Source organism: Mya arenaria, chromosome 8, assembly GCF_026914265.1.
Source record: "Mya arenaria isolate MELC-2E11 chromosome 8, ASM2691426v1".
Taxonomy (NCBI): Eukaryota; Metazoa; Mollusca; class Bivalvia; order Myida; family Myidae; genus Mya; species Mya arenaria.
Genome location: NC_069129.1, coordinates 72,500,104 through 72,518,415, shown reverse-complemented (window position 1 = coordinate 72,518,415; position 18,312 = coordinate 72,500,104). Strand labels below are relative to the sequence as shown.

The 18,312-nt window shown below is 36.5% G+C and overlaps 2 protein-coding genes across 7 annotated transcripts in view; one reads left to right on the top strand and one right to left on the bottom strand.

The window, feature by feature from the left end:
• Positions 1–8,987, top strand: part of LOC128244989 (protein MTSS 2-like) — a 64,682-nt gene extending 55,695 nt beyond the window's left edge. For 4 of the 6 annotated variants that reach the window (XM_052963171.1, XM_052963167.1, XM_052963166.1 and 1 more), the window contains 4 exons: positions 468–563; positions 1,765–1,945; positions 3,564–3,686; positions 4,327–8,987. In XM_052963171.1, coding sequence (XP_052819131.1) covers positions 468–563; positions 1,765–1,945; positions 3,564–3,686; positions 4,327–5,225 — 1,299 coding nt within the window. In that variant the 3' untranslated portion in view covers positions 5,226–8,987. The remainder of the gene's footprint in view (positions 1–467; positions 564–1,764; positions 1,946–3,563; positions 3,687–4,326) is intronic. The other 2 variants (XM_052963169.1, XM_052963170.1) reach the window with 2 other exon arrangements.
• A 2,869-nt stretch (positions 8,988–11,856) lies between these two features.
• Positions 11,857–14,843, bottom strand: LOC128244552 (uncharacterized). Its single transcript, XM_052962548.1, has 5 exons — positions 14,810–14,843; positions 14,393–14,551; positions 13,694–13,825; positions 13,114–13,377; positions 11,857–12,860 (listed from the first exon to the last, which is right to left on the bottom strand). The coding sequence occupies exons 1-5, from the start codon at positions 14,841–14,843 to the stop codon at positions 11,857–11,859; spliced, it is 1,593 nt and encodes a 530-aa protein (XP_052818508.1).
• Between the last annotated feature and the right edge of the window lie 3,469 nt (positions 14,844–18,312).

The following is an 18,312-nucleotide window of genomic DNA, read 5'->3' as shown; positions in this document are numbered from 1 at the left end:
ATCCTTACCCTCCCGAACAGTGTTTTGTGGAAACTCAGTAAACTTCGTTTCCGCAAAAGATCCTAGGCTCGGGTGGGGATGAACCTATCTTACACTCTCAGCCATGGAAGATACTTAAAATCTTCTGATATTGAGTTATATCAATTGGGACACTTGTGCTTATTACAGATCTAGCATAGCTTTTAGCATAAAAGCGAGAGCAATAGTGGGCTTATTATATACTTGTCCGCCTTCGACTGAAAAGGTTTTCTATTCAAACTGAACGAGTTCTAGCTCCATATATGTGTATAAACTTGATTAGAGTTTGACATTTGTCGTATGGTGCATGAACGAAACCAGGCGCAAACATTGTCATAAGTGTTTTGTCTCAAATGTGTTTGAAGCCTACTGGTCATGTATGTTGTGGGTGTTTGAGAGATGACCATTCTCTGACCTCTGTTGTTTGCTTTCCTCCTCTGGACATGCAGTTTGCCGAAATCGATCTTACCGAGGCAATACGCGACCTTGACAATTACACGGCTGCGCTGCATGGCGACTTCACTCCCGGCGATCGGAAATCAAAGGCAAGGATATGTAAACTCGTGCATATTTGCTGGCATATTTATCCAAGTGCATTATTTGAAAAATTGTACAATTGTTTTAAAAGTTGCTCATATTGTAAATGTGTTGTTTGAAATTGTTGTAAGGTGATCATGTTGGGGCTGTGGTAATTTTGTTGTGGCTTGGGAAATTTATAATTACTAAGATTTTGGAAGGATTTTCATGTTCCGATTATTGTTGATTCAACACATAGTATTGCTAGTGTCGTTGTATCCATGTCATGAGTGTTGTATGGGAATGTTGTCAACAGAAATGGTGGAAGGTTTTCCTGTATAGCTCAGTACAATAAATATTACATTAAAATGGTGTTTATTCTAACCTATTCCAAGCTTTGTTAAGGGTGATGGGACAAACGGTCCTTATATAATCTCTATTGAGAATCTGGATTGTCTGCCTGGTGTGGTATTTGGAGAGTTACAAAAGTATGTAGGTAATATTAATGAGAGCTAAAAATTAAGGTTATGCTTATAGTTGCCTGCACCTTGAATCATTTCTTTAATAGAGCATGAATAACAAACTGCTAGTGCTTGAGATAACAACTTCTTCAACATAATTTCAACAGTTACTGTTTATAATTTATGAACAAAAACTGGAATGCTACATTTGAATCATCAATTTTGCTTTACATGGAATTGCAGAGCTATTGGAGAGCTATTGGTCTGAGGTTTGCTGAGGGCTATTCTATTTAAACATATAACCCACAGAGGGGGGAGGCAGTTTTAAAATATACCACCCCCCTACAGAAGTGAATTTACCCTTTTGGGGTCCAAATTAACGAAAAAGACACACACCTATATAATAGTTAAATAATTGCCCTCCCTCGTGGGTTATATGTTTTACTGGAATAGCCCTGATAGCGTTTATTATGAAATGAAAGGATTTCTTAGCCATTTTTATTTAAGATGTATTGGCTACATGTAAACTTAGTGTTGGCTATAATTTTATACTTTTTAAGATATTTTATTCATTTGGAATTTGATTAGAATGTTCACAAGCACAAAACATTTAATTTAAGTTATAACAAGTGTGTGAAGCACAGCCATGGATAATTTCATTTTAATGCCATGGGATATTGATTGTAGGCAATGGTATGCAAGCCATGGAGGTAGTATGCAATCCATCTGTTTTATTGTGTAACATTGTATTCATTTCCCTTTACTGTAGATGGAGCAGAACACCCTGGAGTTAGCGGCAGCCATCAAAGAGCTAGAGGCGAGCACCGCTGCCCTGGAGAAGGACACGCAAGCCAGCCAGTCCTCCCTCCACACACAGGCCAGCTCATCCAGTGGGTACGGGACGATGAACAGTACACCGGCAACATCTGAGGACCCACTGGCTAGTGGAGGTATGTATAGTTGTGTGTAACCTGTAATGTTTGTGGTGTGTAACCTTATATTTAGTCCTCCCTTCACACGCAGGCCAGCTCATCCAACTGATACAGGACAAATAACAGCAAAACTGCCACGCTGGAGGACCCCCTGGCTAGTGGTGTGTGTGAAGTGTGACCTTTGTTTTGGTTGTGTGTATCATTGTTATTAGCCAGTTCTCCATTAACACACTAGCCAGCTCTGCCAGTGGCTATGGGATATGAATGGGACACCCACCAAGTCCGAGAATTAATTGACTTGTGGACGTACGGTGGTGTGAAACGTTCAATGCGTTGTTTTCCATCATTGTATATTGTGGAAAAATCTGGTTGATAGTGAAGATATCACAGCTAGCTCATCTGGCGGGTAAAGGATGATGAATATACTTGTTCATGGAGGTACATGTGTGTGTTGTACTGGGAAGTCTTTATATAAGTGGTGTTTATGTTGTTTTTGTGGGAAATGCAAGAAGGTATAAAGAGATTTGTCAAAAATTAGAGAATGAACAGCACTAAGGCCTAGTGGATCCCCCGACTTGTCAACATAGAAAATAGATTAGATATTGTCATACCATCTGCGTCATCGTCAGAAATCTTCAATACACTAAGAATGAATGGTCCATCGGCAATGAAGTTGGTGATTGTCTTCTCAGAGAGTAGTGGAATACTGTAGAGATACCTATGTATATCTATCAACATAATAAGTTCTTATGATATTTGTTGCTAGTCATTTCCCTATATTTTCTACCTGGTTTTTGTATTTTTGTAATGTCTAGTAATTAGTGAACTTAACAGTGTGATACTGATGTCAGATTGCATGCTGCCAGTATACCGTGCATTGCTATTGGATTCATCTAATTGAGAGACTTGTTGTTCACTTTATTTATTTGAGTATATAACTGTTTGATTTCATGCATGCTTTTAACCTTACGTTGCTTGAAGTCATGCACGGAATTATGATCATTAAATTCATGTTTTTGCCCCTCTAGTGAGAGTGGAGTTTATCAAGTAATGTTAAATTTTCTACTTTTCTACTTAACTGTCTTCAAGGCTTCACAATTCAGGAGCATACACAACTTCCAAAATAGCTCGTTTGACGGTTAATTCAGTCAGACCTGACTTTTGCAGTATGTGATAGGTTTTTAAAAGTGTATTTTACTTCCAGATCGAAAAAAACAACAACTACAAACACTTGCTAATATAATTTATTTTGTTTGTATGTAAGGTAAAACATGTGATATGTATCCGTCTACCACTGCGCAGTAATATTCATCAAGAAACATTTATGCCCATTAACTACAGATCGAGAGCTTCCAAGATCAAATCCAGTTGCCTGAGCATTTATTTTTTTCTAAGAGAAAAATCATTATATTCATGAAATTAATTGAAGGATTTAACTTATCGCCTTTATATGTTTTAAAGAAACCCATTTTTTAAATGGGCCTTTAATTTTCTTGATGACAGTTTCCCAAAATATGTTCTGCAAATTAGCCAGAGCATTATATGGTCAATAATTCCCTGCTTGATTATACATGTATATTTGACATTGCTGTGTTGTTCCTTCGTTGCATGGTCTTTCCTGCATTTCAACTTGCAGAATACCTCGACACAGGCCAGGCAGACTACGCCCGCGAGCAAAAGAAATACAACACTATCCCCCGAAATAGCCCCGTCATTAAGGCCGCTTTCCAGTTCAAGCGGCCTGCATCAACCATTATAGGCATGTTGTTTTACCCCTTTTGTTTTAGCTGCATGATGTAACGTAAAGTCTGTTCTTAATTATAATGCTTAATTTCAGTTTTTTCCAGAGTAAAGAATTACTTTAAGAGCTTAATATTCTTATAGTATTAAATAAAAAAGGGAATTAAGAAAAATATTTAAATTACCCTGTGATATTCATATCATAATGTACAAACATAAAATATATAGTTATGAATCTTAACTTGTTTTTGTATAACCCACATGGCTTTAAGTAAGCTTTTCTTATTAGTATTATTAGAGCTGCATTTTGCTATTGTAGATCTTAGATATTGCTTTTGTTAAGATTCCTAGATGATAGTTTTGTTTGGTTTATCAAGAGAATGCATGTAGAGCTTACTGGGAGGATTATACTATCTAACTTTTATTCTGTAAAAAAATATATCTTTTATCTTTGAAAACTACTCATTTGTTTGACTGATACATTAACTGCCTGAATATACTGTTTCATTTCTTTGTAATAACCCTTGTACAATATTGTAAGAAGAATAAAACAAAACTTCACATTTTGATATTTTCTAATTTATCTTGTTCAAAAAAGTATTGAAAACATTAACAGCCATGTACACATAGAATACATAACTCATATTTTCTGTTTAAAGGAATGCCAATGTCTGCCCAGCTGGCCCGGCGTAGCTCGATGAATGTCCCAAAGCCGCCGCCTCCAGTTCGTAGATCATCCTCGATCTCGACTGCATCCAACCCTGCAATATTACAGAAGTTTCGCAACTCCCCACCCCGCCAGTTAAACCAGTCTGCTGGCCCACCGCAGGTCAGCGCTAAGCCAATCCACCAAGGACAGGGGAATCACCGCAGAAGTCTTAGTGCTTGTGGCGGATCAGAGCCAGAGCATGCTTATGCAGAGCTTACTGAGATTCAAGCTAGCATCCAAGCTCGTCAGCAGCAGGTGCAGGGGGGTCAGATATATGCCCCAGGGCAGGTGCCTGGGCAGGTGCACCCTGGGATGGGGTATGGAGCCATGTCTGCCCCAGCTACCCCACAGTATGCTCAGCCAGTCAACCCTGTTCACCCTCAAACTACCACGAACAGTAATATAGTGAACAGTCTGAATGCTAGGTTTGCAGCCATGAACACAAACATGGCACCACAGCAGTCAAATAACAATAGTTCTAGTGGTAATAGTATCTCTATTCAGTCAAACTGTGTAGTAAGCAATCCACAGATGCAGAACTCTAAGTCAGCGTCAACAGCAGGGTTAGATTTACCCGATCTTCCACCACCGCCATCAGAAGATGAGCTGCGAGCGATGGATCAAATCTACAGTGTGCCAAACCAAAACTTACAACAGACTCAAGCATACAACACACAGAGTATGGCTCACACAAACAGTGTACAAATGAGGCAACCTCAAGCCCAGTATCAGCAGCCTCAGCCTGTTAATCCTGCGGGAACAGACGTTCGCACGTCCTTGATTTCTGAAATGAAGTCAGGAAATAAGTTTCGGAAAATGACTAACAGTGAGAGAGGATCAGAATGCTGATTTTTAATGTTGCCATAGAAACATTGCAATATATAATAGTCACTATCTTGCTGCTTTAATTGATTTGTTTTAAAATGATTTTAACTTTCATTTTAAGCTAACATTTTTCTTTCTTTTGGTAGTGATTAATTTTAACTTTCTATTTACAAGGATTTTTTTAAAATTCTGATCTTGTTTTTCTCAATATTGTAATGTGACTATCACACTTTTTAGCAACATAGTGATATTTTAATATTTAAAATATTTGAAACAAATCATCTCTGATATATGAATGAGCTGGGTGATATTTATATAGTGAGATGTGATATTGTTTAGAGTTACTCATAGTTAACTATCATACTTAAACTCTCTGTTTGAAAAAAGAAGACAAAATTGGTCATTATTTTGTTGAAATTTGAGTCTAAGACATTGGGATCATTTGGTTCTAGTGACATTACTGTGAATTGAATTCTTCAGAAATAAGACTTGTGAAAACAATATCATGTGACCCCTATCAGGCAGTTCTGGGTATTGTTGTTAAAGCAATGATTGTAAATACAACATGTATAATATATTTGTGCTCCTGGTGTTTAATACATTAGTTTTTGTAAAACTTTTGGCCGTACGCCCCATTTTTGAGTTCCAGTTTGTTCAGTTGTTTGGAAAGAAAGCCCTTACATTGTTATGGAGCTAAACATGGAATATGATATTGAATGTCTGGTTCAAACGAGATTATTAATGTTACAGTATCATCTCTAACAGAATATTTATCTTGTCTGTAAAGAGAACAAATCAGGGTATTGTCGTTGCCTTGGTGTTGTCCGTGTTGTTGTCCAATGACATCTACCTTGTCCATTACTAAGGGAACATTCAAGATAATCACATGAAACTTACAGATTGCATATGTGAAGCAAGCCCCGTTACTCCGACTTTATTTATTGTTGAGATATTATTCCTCTTGACGAACTGAAAACAGACGAGCGTTGGAACAAGCTTGTGGTGCTCTTGTAGTGTTTCTCTCGAGCAGTGAACATTACTTGTGCACGTGAAGTGGTATTATCATAAAATAGCCAAGTACTAACTTTATCGGAAATATCTTTTTGGTTTGTGATCTCTTGAAACAAGTGATAAGTTCTCTCATTTAAACAGAATCTCAAATTTTGTATGACCATAATACTATATTATTCAAGCTTAAAATTATACGGAAATTATCATCATACGATTGTGTGAGTCCATTTTTTGCATAATGACAGACATTGTGGCACGATTTTGTTGTTTAAAATTTTACTGTTTTAAATTTTTACTTTGAGTGAAATATTGTTTGAAAATACCATATATATTTTTCATACCGCATCTTTTTGGACATTTGGCATAGATTCACCATATCAGCATATATATTTTGGGCATATCTTTTTTTTAAATGGCAAACATTAAACTTTGCTTTTTGCTTAAATTTCAGAATATTTAAATAACAACATTTAAAAATACACAATTAAATCACTGGCTCAGCATCTTATTTCACAATTTCAAAACTATTCAATCGTTAAAAACAATAATCACATTTAAACTATTTTATAGAAAAGATTTACATAATTATTTATTTAAGAATTATGATTGACAGAAAAGGTAGTTTACTGGTAAGTTTAAGTCAGACAGAAATGATTCATCAAATAATATTCTAGTCCTTGTTTGAATATATTTAACCTATATGCCATTATTCCCCTTTGTCAACTTTTAAACCATTAACTGGTACAGGAATCTAATTTTCAGATAGTTTTTTAAGAAAAAATGACAATTTAGGTTATTTCATGGGATTTTCACAATGATTGACAGATGATAGGAGGTGATGAAGGAGTTCTGCCCATTCTACAGACATTGTGGAAATGAACTTTTCTCATTATGCTGATCGTAGCTATGTATGTGTTGAATGTTCTAGCATTTAAAAGTTCAAAGAATAGTTCATTAAGTATTAAGTAAGTTAAATACTGAATGTATAAAAACCACACAACTATTTGATAATACGACAAAGAAATAATCTTATTCTAATGGTACTTGTAGAATTGTTAAAAATAATGTTACCTTAAATGTAGTCTTTCATTTTTCTTTCAACAAAGTTGATTTGTTTTAAGAAATCCTTGTTATATGTGTAGTTTGGTTAGCTGGTGCAAATTGTGCAATGCCCATAAACATCCTCCTATAATCATTGTACGCACAGGCCCCCATCTCATCAACGAATGTATCATGCATTCAGTGTTTCTGATTGATATTTCTATTTAGTAATTATATCTATTTCACAAAGAATAGTTTGATTAGTTGGTTCAAACAAAGTTGATATTGCACATAAAATGTTCTTAATAATCTCTAAACAAGTACAGCATCCAGTGAAGTAATAATTTGGAAGGTAACAACAACGAAGTTAACAATGTGGTTAACTCTAATAATGGTCTAAACAATCGGCCAAACATTGAACTGAAAATCTTAATCTTACCATAGTTAGTTGTACACTCGTTAATGAGGTGGTCCTACAGTCACCTGTCCATGCATCTTTCATTGCAATAACACATTCACCCATCTTTGGCTAGTTTTGCTGCATAATTTAATACACAGGCACAGGGGATTTGTTATCACTTGACAGAGAGAATTATAGTCACTATTGTTTACATGAATTGAAATCCATAGGTATGAATGAATTATATTGATAAAAAAGGTATTGAGGAGCATGTACTTTATATAAATGTGTGCGCCATTGGTTACAATGTTAAATGTAGATACCTGTTGACCCATATAATGGTGGTATCATTGGAAAGGGTGGTTACATTGCTTACTGGGAATTGATATGAAAACTTAGTGACTGCAAAAACAACATTTAAGATAATGTTATGGCAGTTTGTTTTTGGTTCTTTATTGCAGCTGAAATCGGATATGAAATGTTTTTTCAATTTTTTTTAGGTAAAAAATGCTTGTTTGCAATATTTTATACGGCTGCAATATTAACATGTTCTTCACATATCCCTACACAATAAACCCTTTTCAATGGTACCACAATAATGGGGTCAGCTGGCATAAACAAATTCACATTATTGCACATCCGATACTTATTTTGCTTCTTTTTGTGGAAAAATGTCCTGACAAAGATGTTGCCAAATGTATTTGCAAGGGAACCTCTCTATTATATATTAACGATTTGAAAAGATGGTTTAAAGTATATATGCAAAATAAATGAGATTGTACATGAGTATAGATCCGGGATGATAAGGTTCAGGATTGATCTTGAAATCAGGACAGAGCTTTCAAACTCAATATTTCATACAGTTGTAAAGTTGTTGTTTTTTGCTGGACAATTGTATACAAAATGGTAGGAGGTACTTTGATATGGAAGTTAACACTTTGGGAAACCATGGTTACAAGTGTTACAGGTGTCTGAGCACCTTTTCCCTGTGAATGACCAGAGTCCCTCATAACAAAGTTAAATGCTTAATATGCTTAATATCTTATGGACTGGTATACTTGGTCTGTTATCATCTCTGGCACATGTACATGTACCTGTACGCATTTTCCCCATTATAGACCTGCTGTCCCCACCCAAAGTTATGTGTGCATATTCATTGATGAAATGAGTCAGTCTGTCAGTCAATTGTGTGTTTGACATGTATCTTGTCAGAGGAACTACATATAATTCAGTTCTGAAGTCATCTGTATTTATAATAAACATGCTTTAATAACAACTGTATTACAAGACCCTTGCGGAGGGCAATCATTGTAAATAAACACGAAATGGAAGAACTGTCTTGTCATCACTTAGTGCAAATGTGTACTTGTGTAGCTGGTAGGTTCCAAAAAATAAAGTCAAGGTATTATCACAGTCTCGATGTCATTGTCGACAATGATGCAAACACAGTAACGCTGACCATTATACCAAAACAACGGTTATGGAACTCCATACACGGTGCGAATGTGTGTTTGTGTTAAGCAAGGCCCACAACTCGAGCATTTACTTGTTACCGTTGCATGTATTGTGTAAGGAATTATATCTCCTGCTCTTTCTGAATGTTGACTGCCGACCAAGTTCATGCGAACGTTATATGGCCACTATTTCCGCCGCAGTAATATGTATACTTATTGTATCAGCTCAGGGCATTAATGTAAGCTGATAATACAAAAACGGTCATGGTTACTAAGATTCAAATCTGAAGATGTACATACATTGAAGTATGTCAGAGTAGAATGGGTGACTCGATTTTCATCGGTGTTTTTCAATAAGAGGAGGCAAGGTTCAAACCCATGAATCGTTATTGTGACGTTTACCATGACTCGGCAGGATTTAGATATTGACCTTGCATATCTAATCATCTTTCTCCTCATTTTGAGGGGTTGAACATAACACATTAACACACTTCATACAATTTATTAAATAGATGTAAGCGCTTATGGACCAGTTTTAATAAAGATGTAATTCGTCAAATTATCTTAAACGAAATGGGTTTTTTTCTTGATATTTTTTCGTTGAAAACACGGTTAGTAATAAAAACGCATTCTTACCCCACAAATAACATTTACCACAATTAATAATATTGTTTTAATATTCCAAAAAGGATTGAGAACTGTCGAAAACAATTGTTCTTATGAATGATACCGAGTTTAATTTGAAAGAAATATGCATACAACACGGTATTTCTACCTAATGGGACTATAGTAGATCACAGTAAATCTTTAAGCATTCACTAATCATTTAATATCTTGCGTTTTCTTTTATTAAATACAGGGTTATATCCTTGTTATCAGTAATATTTTTTTTCCATAAATGCATTATTTAGTTAAAGGTTGTCAGCCAAAATTGATGTTTGTTATACATGTATATGTATTGATTTTGAATAAGAGTGTCAATTTAACGTGTTGCAAACCGTGATGTTCCTTCGGTAAATTCAGGATTATTAAAGTAACGACGATGGTTCTTTATCAAAGCATGGCCCTGGAGCAGGTTCGAAGTTAAATATAAATACTCGAGGATGGTAAAGTTAAGGATTACTCCTGAAGTCCCTGATACCAGCAGGCCACAATTTCTCGAAACATCTTAAGCTAAACAGGCTTCAGTAGCTTATTTCAATCAGCCAAAATAGATACTTCAATTGAATTTTGATGAATGAAAGATGGTTTATTGTGATCATCTTAAAGATAATTCATTTTCAAAGTATAAAATCTCTTAAACAAGTAAATATTATACAAATTATTGAAAAAATAAATAATTGTGAGCGTAGCTTAATCCTGTTATAAAGGACTTAAGAAGTTTCGAGAAATTGGGGCCAGATTGAGAGCTTACATTTTCAGACTAACAGTATAGACTTATACGGGTAGATCATACAGTGTTATTCATTCAGGTTCGCGTTTCGGGTTTTCAGAACATTGTACACACTAAAACCATAGGAACGCAAATGTTTGTCTCTTTCGGGAAAACAAAAAGTTCGATGTCTTACCAGTACCTCCAGAAAAAATAGCAAAATGATGCTTTGCAACCATTTGGAGAGCTCTTCGATACAATTGAAAATATATCCAAATCATCTCAATTAAAGAGCTTTCTGTTGAATTCAGTTGAAGTAAGTAGACTTTGCGTTCCATATAGATATTCATTATAGAAAGACGGGTTTCACAATTTCTGGCCAATGATTTTGTAGCAACGGAGCTGATGCAGGATTTGCCGTTTGAGGGACGCAACTTGAGGTCATAACTTGAGCTGTGCGCCCCATATCCCGGAACCGAAATGTTAAACGTGGTTCTCCCCAAAGTCTAATTTTGACTTTTGTTTGTCTAAAACGTTTGATTTCTGTGTATTCTATGCAAATGTTTTCTACCTCACTTGATTCGCTAAAGTATCAAGTTTAAGTTTCAGACCAAAACTAGTACAAGGCATAGTCAGAATGTAGCATTTCGATAATAAACGCTTAATTCGAGACCATAGAGATATAGAGTAATAATTTGTTTTGTTCTGTCACCAGGGACCAAGATGAAGAATCGAGCCGTACTTCTCACGAATATAATGGAGCAATTGCTCTCAAATTTGAAACGAAAAATGTTCATTTTAGGAGATAATCTTTAAGTATAATTACAAATTTACTGTGCTGGAAAGCGCTTTATTAAAAACAAATCGGTATGTGTTTTTTGTTGCTGTTAATGCACTTATTTTCCCTCGAAATTGACCTCGCATGCACTGTTATGGCTCGATTCCCCATCGCGAGGGAGAGCAAAATGCATCAACTTTCAATAAACAGTGATCAGTAAGATAAACTTGATACACATAAATATAGTGATAAGATATACTCCAAAGGTCGACCGCGAAGTTGTTTTCAAGAGTCCTTGAAGTACTTTTCGATGAAACACTGTTATCACGGATTTCCTGTAAAAACTTCACATCTAGAACAACTGGAGGTTAATTAATTACTGCTGTTTATTGGGTACAACTTGCAGCATTGACTGAACAAATCAAAATACATCAAATCAAATCAACATGTCTGATAATATTTAAAAATGAATCAGTCCCATTTTCAAATCAAATACATACATTTTCAAACCAATTAGACTGAAACAAAATAATCAAGTGAACATAGCAATAATGTAAAAGCAGCTTTTTTAATAGCACTTTCTTTTGGAATTTAAGTATCTAAAGGGAAGCATGGTATGTTTTAGTAAAGCCAAGTATTTGTAAGACAACAACAGCAACACCGCCGATTTCAAAAAGCATATCTAGTTTCTTTAGCAATTCCGTCGCCCATTCTGGGTCTTTGTCTTTGGGATTGCGCGCCTGGCAGAGGCCGGCACAAATTCTTGGGCCACTGCAACATTCTTTGTCAGGGCAGACCGACTTTATCTCACAATCAGGGCAGATCTGCATCGGCTGTGTCTCACAGCGTGGTTCATCGCCCACCGGGCATTGCCTGCTGACAAGAATAATGCAACAACAGGGCAGAGGACAAGTCCAGGTGCACCATTCCGAGCAGCAGCGGTCCTTGGCCTTATCACAGTCCAAAATGCATGGCTTGTACTTCTGTTTGCAGAAAGAAATCCTGAAACCGTTTTTAAATACCTTAACGATATACCAGATGAAGAGAAATACAGCGTCTTCTACGTTGACGGTACAGTAGTAGCTTGACGCGGCAATCACGATGATCTGAGGTATGTCTTCCACAACCATCGCAGCGACCGTTTCAACCCATCCATGTAGAAGTTGAAATCCGCGGAACACGTGGATGCCGGTGATCTCTTTTTCCGATTGGTTAAGGCTTCTGTCCTGGGGCACAGTGTCTGTTTGATCGTTATTCTGAGGCAAGCCTCCTTGCGATGCGCTGACGTCTTTATCATTCGGTCCGTTTTTCGTCTGATGGTAATCAAGAAGCGTTTCGCCAATGGTGTTGATAATTTGGAAAAGAGCAAACACGGTGGCAATTCCACAGAAAATGCCGTAAATCGTCGGTAAAAAGGGGGCCTTTGGACTGCATTCGATAGCTTCTACCTTTCCTTTCTTACCAAAGTACCCAAACATGGCGGGTAGATCAACTGTGCCCATCCAGTCAAAATACTTCAACCAGTTGAGAGTTTCGTTAAAGATAAGGACTGCTACTGTCACAAGCCTCCTGATGATGATGGAAACCATCGATGGCATGTATCCTAGTAAGAACGAATGAATCATGTGCACGGATATCAGTATTATATCATTATGTTTTCATGATATAAACGTTTAATAGTCTACATATGTCATTTATCCATAATATAAATGTTTAATAGTCTACATATGTCATTATTAAATTTAGTCATAGACGAGCTCCGTTAAGCAGGAACACCATGGTTGATAAATTGTAGCAAACATATCACATTATAAAACTTTGTTTCTACTCATTAACAGGCACGTGTATGTTCTTACCATCATATTGCGACTCTTCGTCCTTCATAACGCCTTGTATATGTGGTGCATGGTTATATCCTGGCGCCATCGGGCCTTGTGGGACCAATTGACCTGGTACGCTTTGACCGTGGTACACGTTGCCTGATTCATCATATACGTGGGGCACGTTACCCTGAGGGGCGGCGTGCCCTGGTATATCATATCCGTGTGAGACCTTGTCGTGTGGGGCTAAGTGTCCGGGTGCATTCAAGTCTTGTTGTTGGTGCCCAGGAGAAATCGGTCCTAGAGACAATAAGGGAAATACCTTTGAAATACAAGTATGATATATTTTAGGCCACGCCGTAGAACCTAAAGAAAAAAAATCATTCATTATCCACAACAGGTCGTGCTCTATGACTAGTATTTTGCGGATACTATATAAAACCACACCATATGATGTTCCGCCAGACGGATTTACCGCAACCATTTTTCAGAAAATGCAAAAATGAAATGAAATGTAGAAGTTAATTTTATTTTGATTTCGCCCGATTGCTCCAATATTTTCTGAACATATTAAATAAATTGGCGGTGCCCTGAAAAACCCTCCGCTATATCCGACCTTGCGGGAAGCTGGACTTGTGCATATGATAGGGGCCATCGGAAGCCATGGGCTGCATAGTGATCGGATTTTGGCTCCCATCCAACACGTCCTGCTCCCGTCCCTGTGAGTCCCGAAGACCGTTGTCAGGGTCTATAATGTATGCTTGCATATCGTCGAAAACATTTTATTTCCTTAAATATATAATATATTTCAAGGTAATAATGCGCATTATAATTGTCAATGTTCTTATAGAAATAATTGTTTTAGTATTATTTATAGAAATGAATTAATTTATTTCTAACAAATTTGATAATTGATTCAATAATGCATATACTTGAATTGGTTTGGCGTAATTTATATTAATGATTGATGTCAATGCTTTTCATTGGAATATTTCTAACGTTTGCTGCATTAATATATGCCTCGTCATCATATTCGTCGGATACAAGAATACGCTGTAGTTTGATCAAAATAAATCACCGGGGTTACCGACGATGTGTCACTCTCGATGTGTGATACTCATAATATATATAGAAAATACAGGATTCTTTAAACTGCTGGCGTCTTAACAACACGGTGAAATACGTTATACAGAAACAATCAATGCTAGACGCACACAACAGCACCGTCTAGTGCGTTACGTAGCTGCAAAGAATATAATTTTTAAACTGAATTAATCTCTTTGAAATAATCGCCCCATTCCCCCGCTTATCCGACCTTGCGGATAACTGGAACTCTGCATTTGATGGGGGCCACCGGGAGCCATAGGCTGCATTTTGATGGACTCATTGCTCTCATCCGTGTTGAACACTTCCTGTTCCCGTCCTTGTGAGCCCTGAGGGTTCCGCCTGTTTCCCCGGACACCGTTGTCAGGTTCTATGAAGTATACATGCAAATCGTCATATATTCTTTTTGCCTTCAATATGTCGTACAATATCATATTTTCTCAAGTTAAAAATGTGCATCTTCATTATTGATCTTATACAAAATTATTCGTTCGGATGTATAATGTTGAAACGGAAAGTCGAAACACGTTTTAATATAATGTATTTTTTTGTTTCTTATAAATTTGATAATTGATTAGATAATTCATAGTTTGTTTAATAAACATTGTAGGTCTCAAATACAACTTACCATTATCACCCTGGTATCCTCTGTTGCGGGGCATTTTGAACAATGAGCAAGACTGATTCGATCTGTTATCACAGCAAAGTTGATAAGCATGCGCATGTACATACGCGATTGTGGGTTACGATTTCAGGTGGTGTGTTCTTATACGACTCGTTAAATTAGTTTATGAAGTTGTACATTGTCTACGTACCATACGTAAAATCTGCACACGTTTTCATAAAATCTGAACCCTTGTGAAACATTGCACCATTTGTTATAGACACTACACCATATCTGAAACACTGCAAAATGTGTCATAGACACTGCACCATATGTGAAACACTGCACCATTTGTCATAGACACTTCACCATATGTGAAACACTGCACCATTTGTCATAGACACTGCACCATATGTGAAACACTGCACCATTTGTCATAAACACTGCACCGTTTGTCATAGACACTGCACCATTTGTCATAGACACTGCACCATTTGTCATAGACACTGCACCATTTGTCATAAACACTGCACCATTTGTCATAAACACTGCACCATATGTGAAACACTGCACCATTTGTCATACAAATTGCAACACATGTGAAACACAATGCACCATTTGTCATAGACACTGCACCATTTGTCATAGACACTGCACCATTTGTCATAGACACTGCACCATTTGTCATAGACACTGCACCATATGTGAAAGACAATGCACCATTTGTCATAGACACTTCACCATATGTAAAACACTGCACCATTTGTCATAAAACTGCACCATATGTGAAACACTGCACCATTTGTCATAGACACTGCACCATATGTGAAACAATGCACCATTTGTCATTAACACTTCACCAAATGTGAAACACTGCGCCATTTGCCATAGACACTGCACCATATCTAAAACACTGCACCATTTGTTATAGACACTATACCATATGTAAAACACTGTACCATTTGCCATAGACAATACACTATCTGTGAAACACTGCACCATTTGTCATAGACACTTCACCATATGTAAAACAATGCACCATTTGTCATAGACACTTCACCGTATGTGAAACAATGCACCATTATATTTTGTCATGTAACTGCACCATATGTGAATAGACAATACACCACATGAGAAACACTGCACCATTTGTCATAAAACTGCACCATATGTGAAACACTGCACCATTTGTCATAAAACTGCACCATATGTGAAACACAATGCACCATTTGTTATTGACACTGCACCATTTGTCATGTAACTGCACCATATCTAAAACACTGCACCATTTGTTATAGACACTAGACCATATGTGAAACACTGCGCCATTTGTTATAGACACTACAACATATCTGAAACACTGCACCATTTGTCATGAACACCACACCATATGTGAATGACTGCGCCATTTGCCATAGACACTGCACCATATCTAAAACACTGCACCATTTGTTAAAGATACTATACCATATGTAAAACACTGTACCATTTGCCATAGACAATACACCATATGTGAAACACTGCACCATTTGTCATAAAACTGCACCATATGTGAAACACTGCACCATTTGTCATAGACACTTCACCATATGTGAAACACTGCACCATATGTGAATAGACAATACACCACATGTGAAACACTTCGCCGTTTATCATAAAACTGCACCATATGTGAAACACTGCACCATTTGTCATAAACACTGCACCATATGTGAAACACTGCACCATTTGTTATAAAAACTGTACCATATGTGAAACACAATGCACCATTTGTTATTGACACTGCACCATTTGTCATGTAACTGCACCATACAGGAAACACTGCACCATTTGTCATAGACACTACACCATATCTGAAACACTGCGCCATTTGTCATAGACACTACACCATATCTGAAACACTGCACCTTTTGTCATAGATAATACACCATATGTGAAACACTGTACCATTTGCCATAGACACTATACCATATGTGAAACACTGTTCCATTTGTCATAGACACTTCACAATATGTGAAACAATGCACCATTTGTAATAAAAAAAAATCAATTTATTTCAATGACTGCACCTTTTTTATTTTTTTACCATATGTGAAACTCTGCACCATTTGTCATAAAAATGCACCATATGTGAAACACTGCATAATTTGGCATTAAAATTGCACTATGTGCTCAACACTGCACCATTTGTCATAAGACAAAGCACTATATGTCAATGTTTGTGTTCCATGCACCATTTGTCGTAAAAATGAACCATATGTGAAACTCTGCACCATTTGTCACAAAAACATCACTATATTTCAAACAATGCATCACTTATAAAAAATTGCATCATATATGAACACTGCACCATTTGTCATAAAAACCGCATCCTTTGTGAAACACTGCTCCGATTGCTTCATTCTTTGAAGAACATCGAAGAACAAGGGGAGATTACTTTGCAAAACAGTGCCCAAGAGTCACGATCCACGCAATGTATCAACCTCAATTCCATTCATAAGCTGCTTAGTTATACTTCAGATACACATTGTTTAAGGAAATTAAAATATAATGCGAGATAACTGTGCCAGAATATATCAAAAACTTACAATCCCTGCGCTGAGTACGATTTCACATTGTTATTTATAAATGTTCAAAGTTCGATTCCTTTGAGTAGTTTGCAAGTTATGTTTTAGAAACATTTTTGTAAGTAATTCAAAGAACATTACTCATTAGGAGATACCTCTGCAACATTTAAATCAATAGTTTTCATATGTGATGTTCAGCATTTGATACAATTCCCTACAAGTTTTGGATTAATGCCCTGCAGGTGGAGAAAATTTGTAATAAGCACTTATACAAGAGAAGATAACTTTAAACATAAAACTGCACCAGATGTTTAATACTCACACGGTGTATTACCCCTCGTTGACATCTATTTTTCAGACAGTTTCTGAGATCTGCTACGGAAAAAAGAGTTTATTGAAGAAAAGGAAAACGAGCACTCTGACAACTAATGATAACTTCAAAAATAAAAATGCACGAGGGATTCAATTCTTTCAGATGCATAACCTTCAGTATCTCAAGCTTGATTTAATTTCTTGTAGCAGGTTCTCTCTTCCTTTCCGGTAATGGAGGTGGTTGATGAAATTGTAAGAATATGAATACGAATGAGGAACTGATTTCATCACTAAAAATAAACATTTTTGAATAAAAATTAAAGTACAAGGAGATGTAACATTTCAACGAAATGACCAAGCGCTACCATTATTGCGCAGTGTACAAGTTGATATGTTCGTTTGACGACCTTGACAAATTCTACTTTGTGATTTTGAGCGGAGATTTGCAATAAAGTGTCCATGAGGTATAATGCTGACATGGTTAAAATACATTGCTATCTATCTATGTTTGGTTTTTCCTTTAATTCTGTTTAGTTGTTTCTGAGTTCTGCTCCACATAGATGAAATGCTATGGAATGACAAGAGGAGCTATTTGGAAAAAAGAACATCTATCAATGCTCAAGTTTCATTCAATTCCAACCAGTTGTT

Bases quoted from the DNA above. Each gene is read 5' to 3' on its own strand.
- LOC128244552 (XM_052962548.1), bottom strand. From the start codon at position 14,843: ATGCCCCGCAACAGAGGATACCAGGGTGATAATG. The intron at 13,826-14,392 runs GTCGGATAAGCG...CATACATTATAG, and splicing joins GAGTTCCAGTTATCCGCAAG to ACCCTGACAACGGTCTTCGG. The intron at 13,378-13,693 runs GTCGGATATAGC...TATTGTCTCTAG, and splicing joins CAAGTCCAGCTTCCCGCAAG to GACCGATTTCTCCTGGGCAC.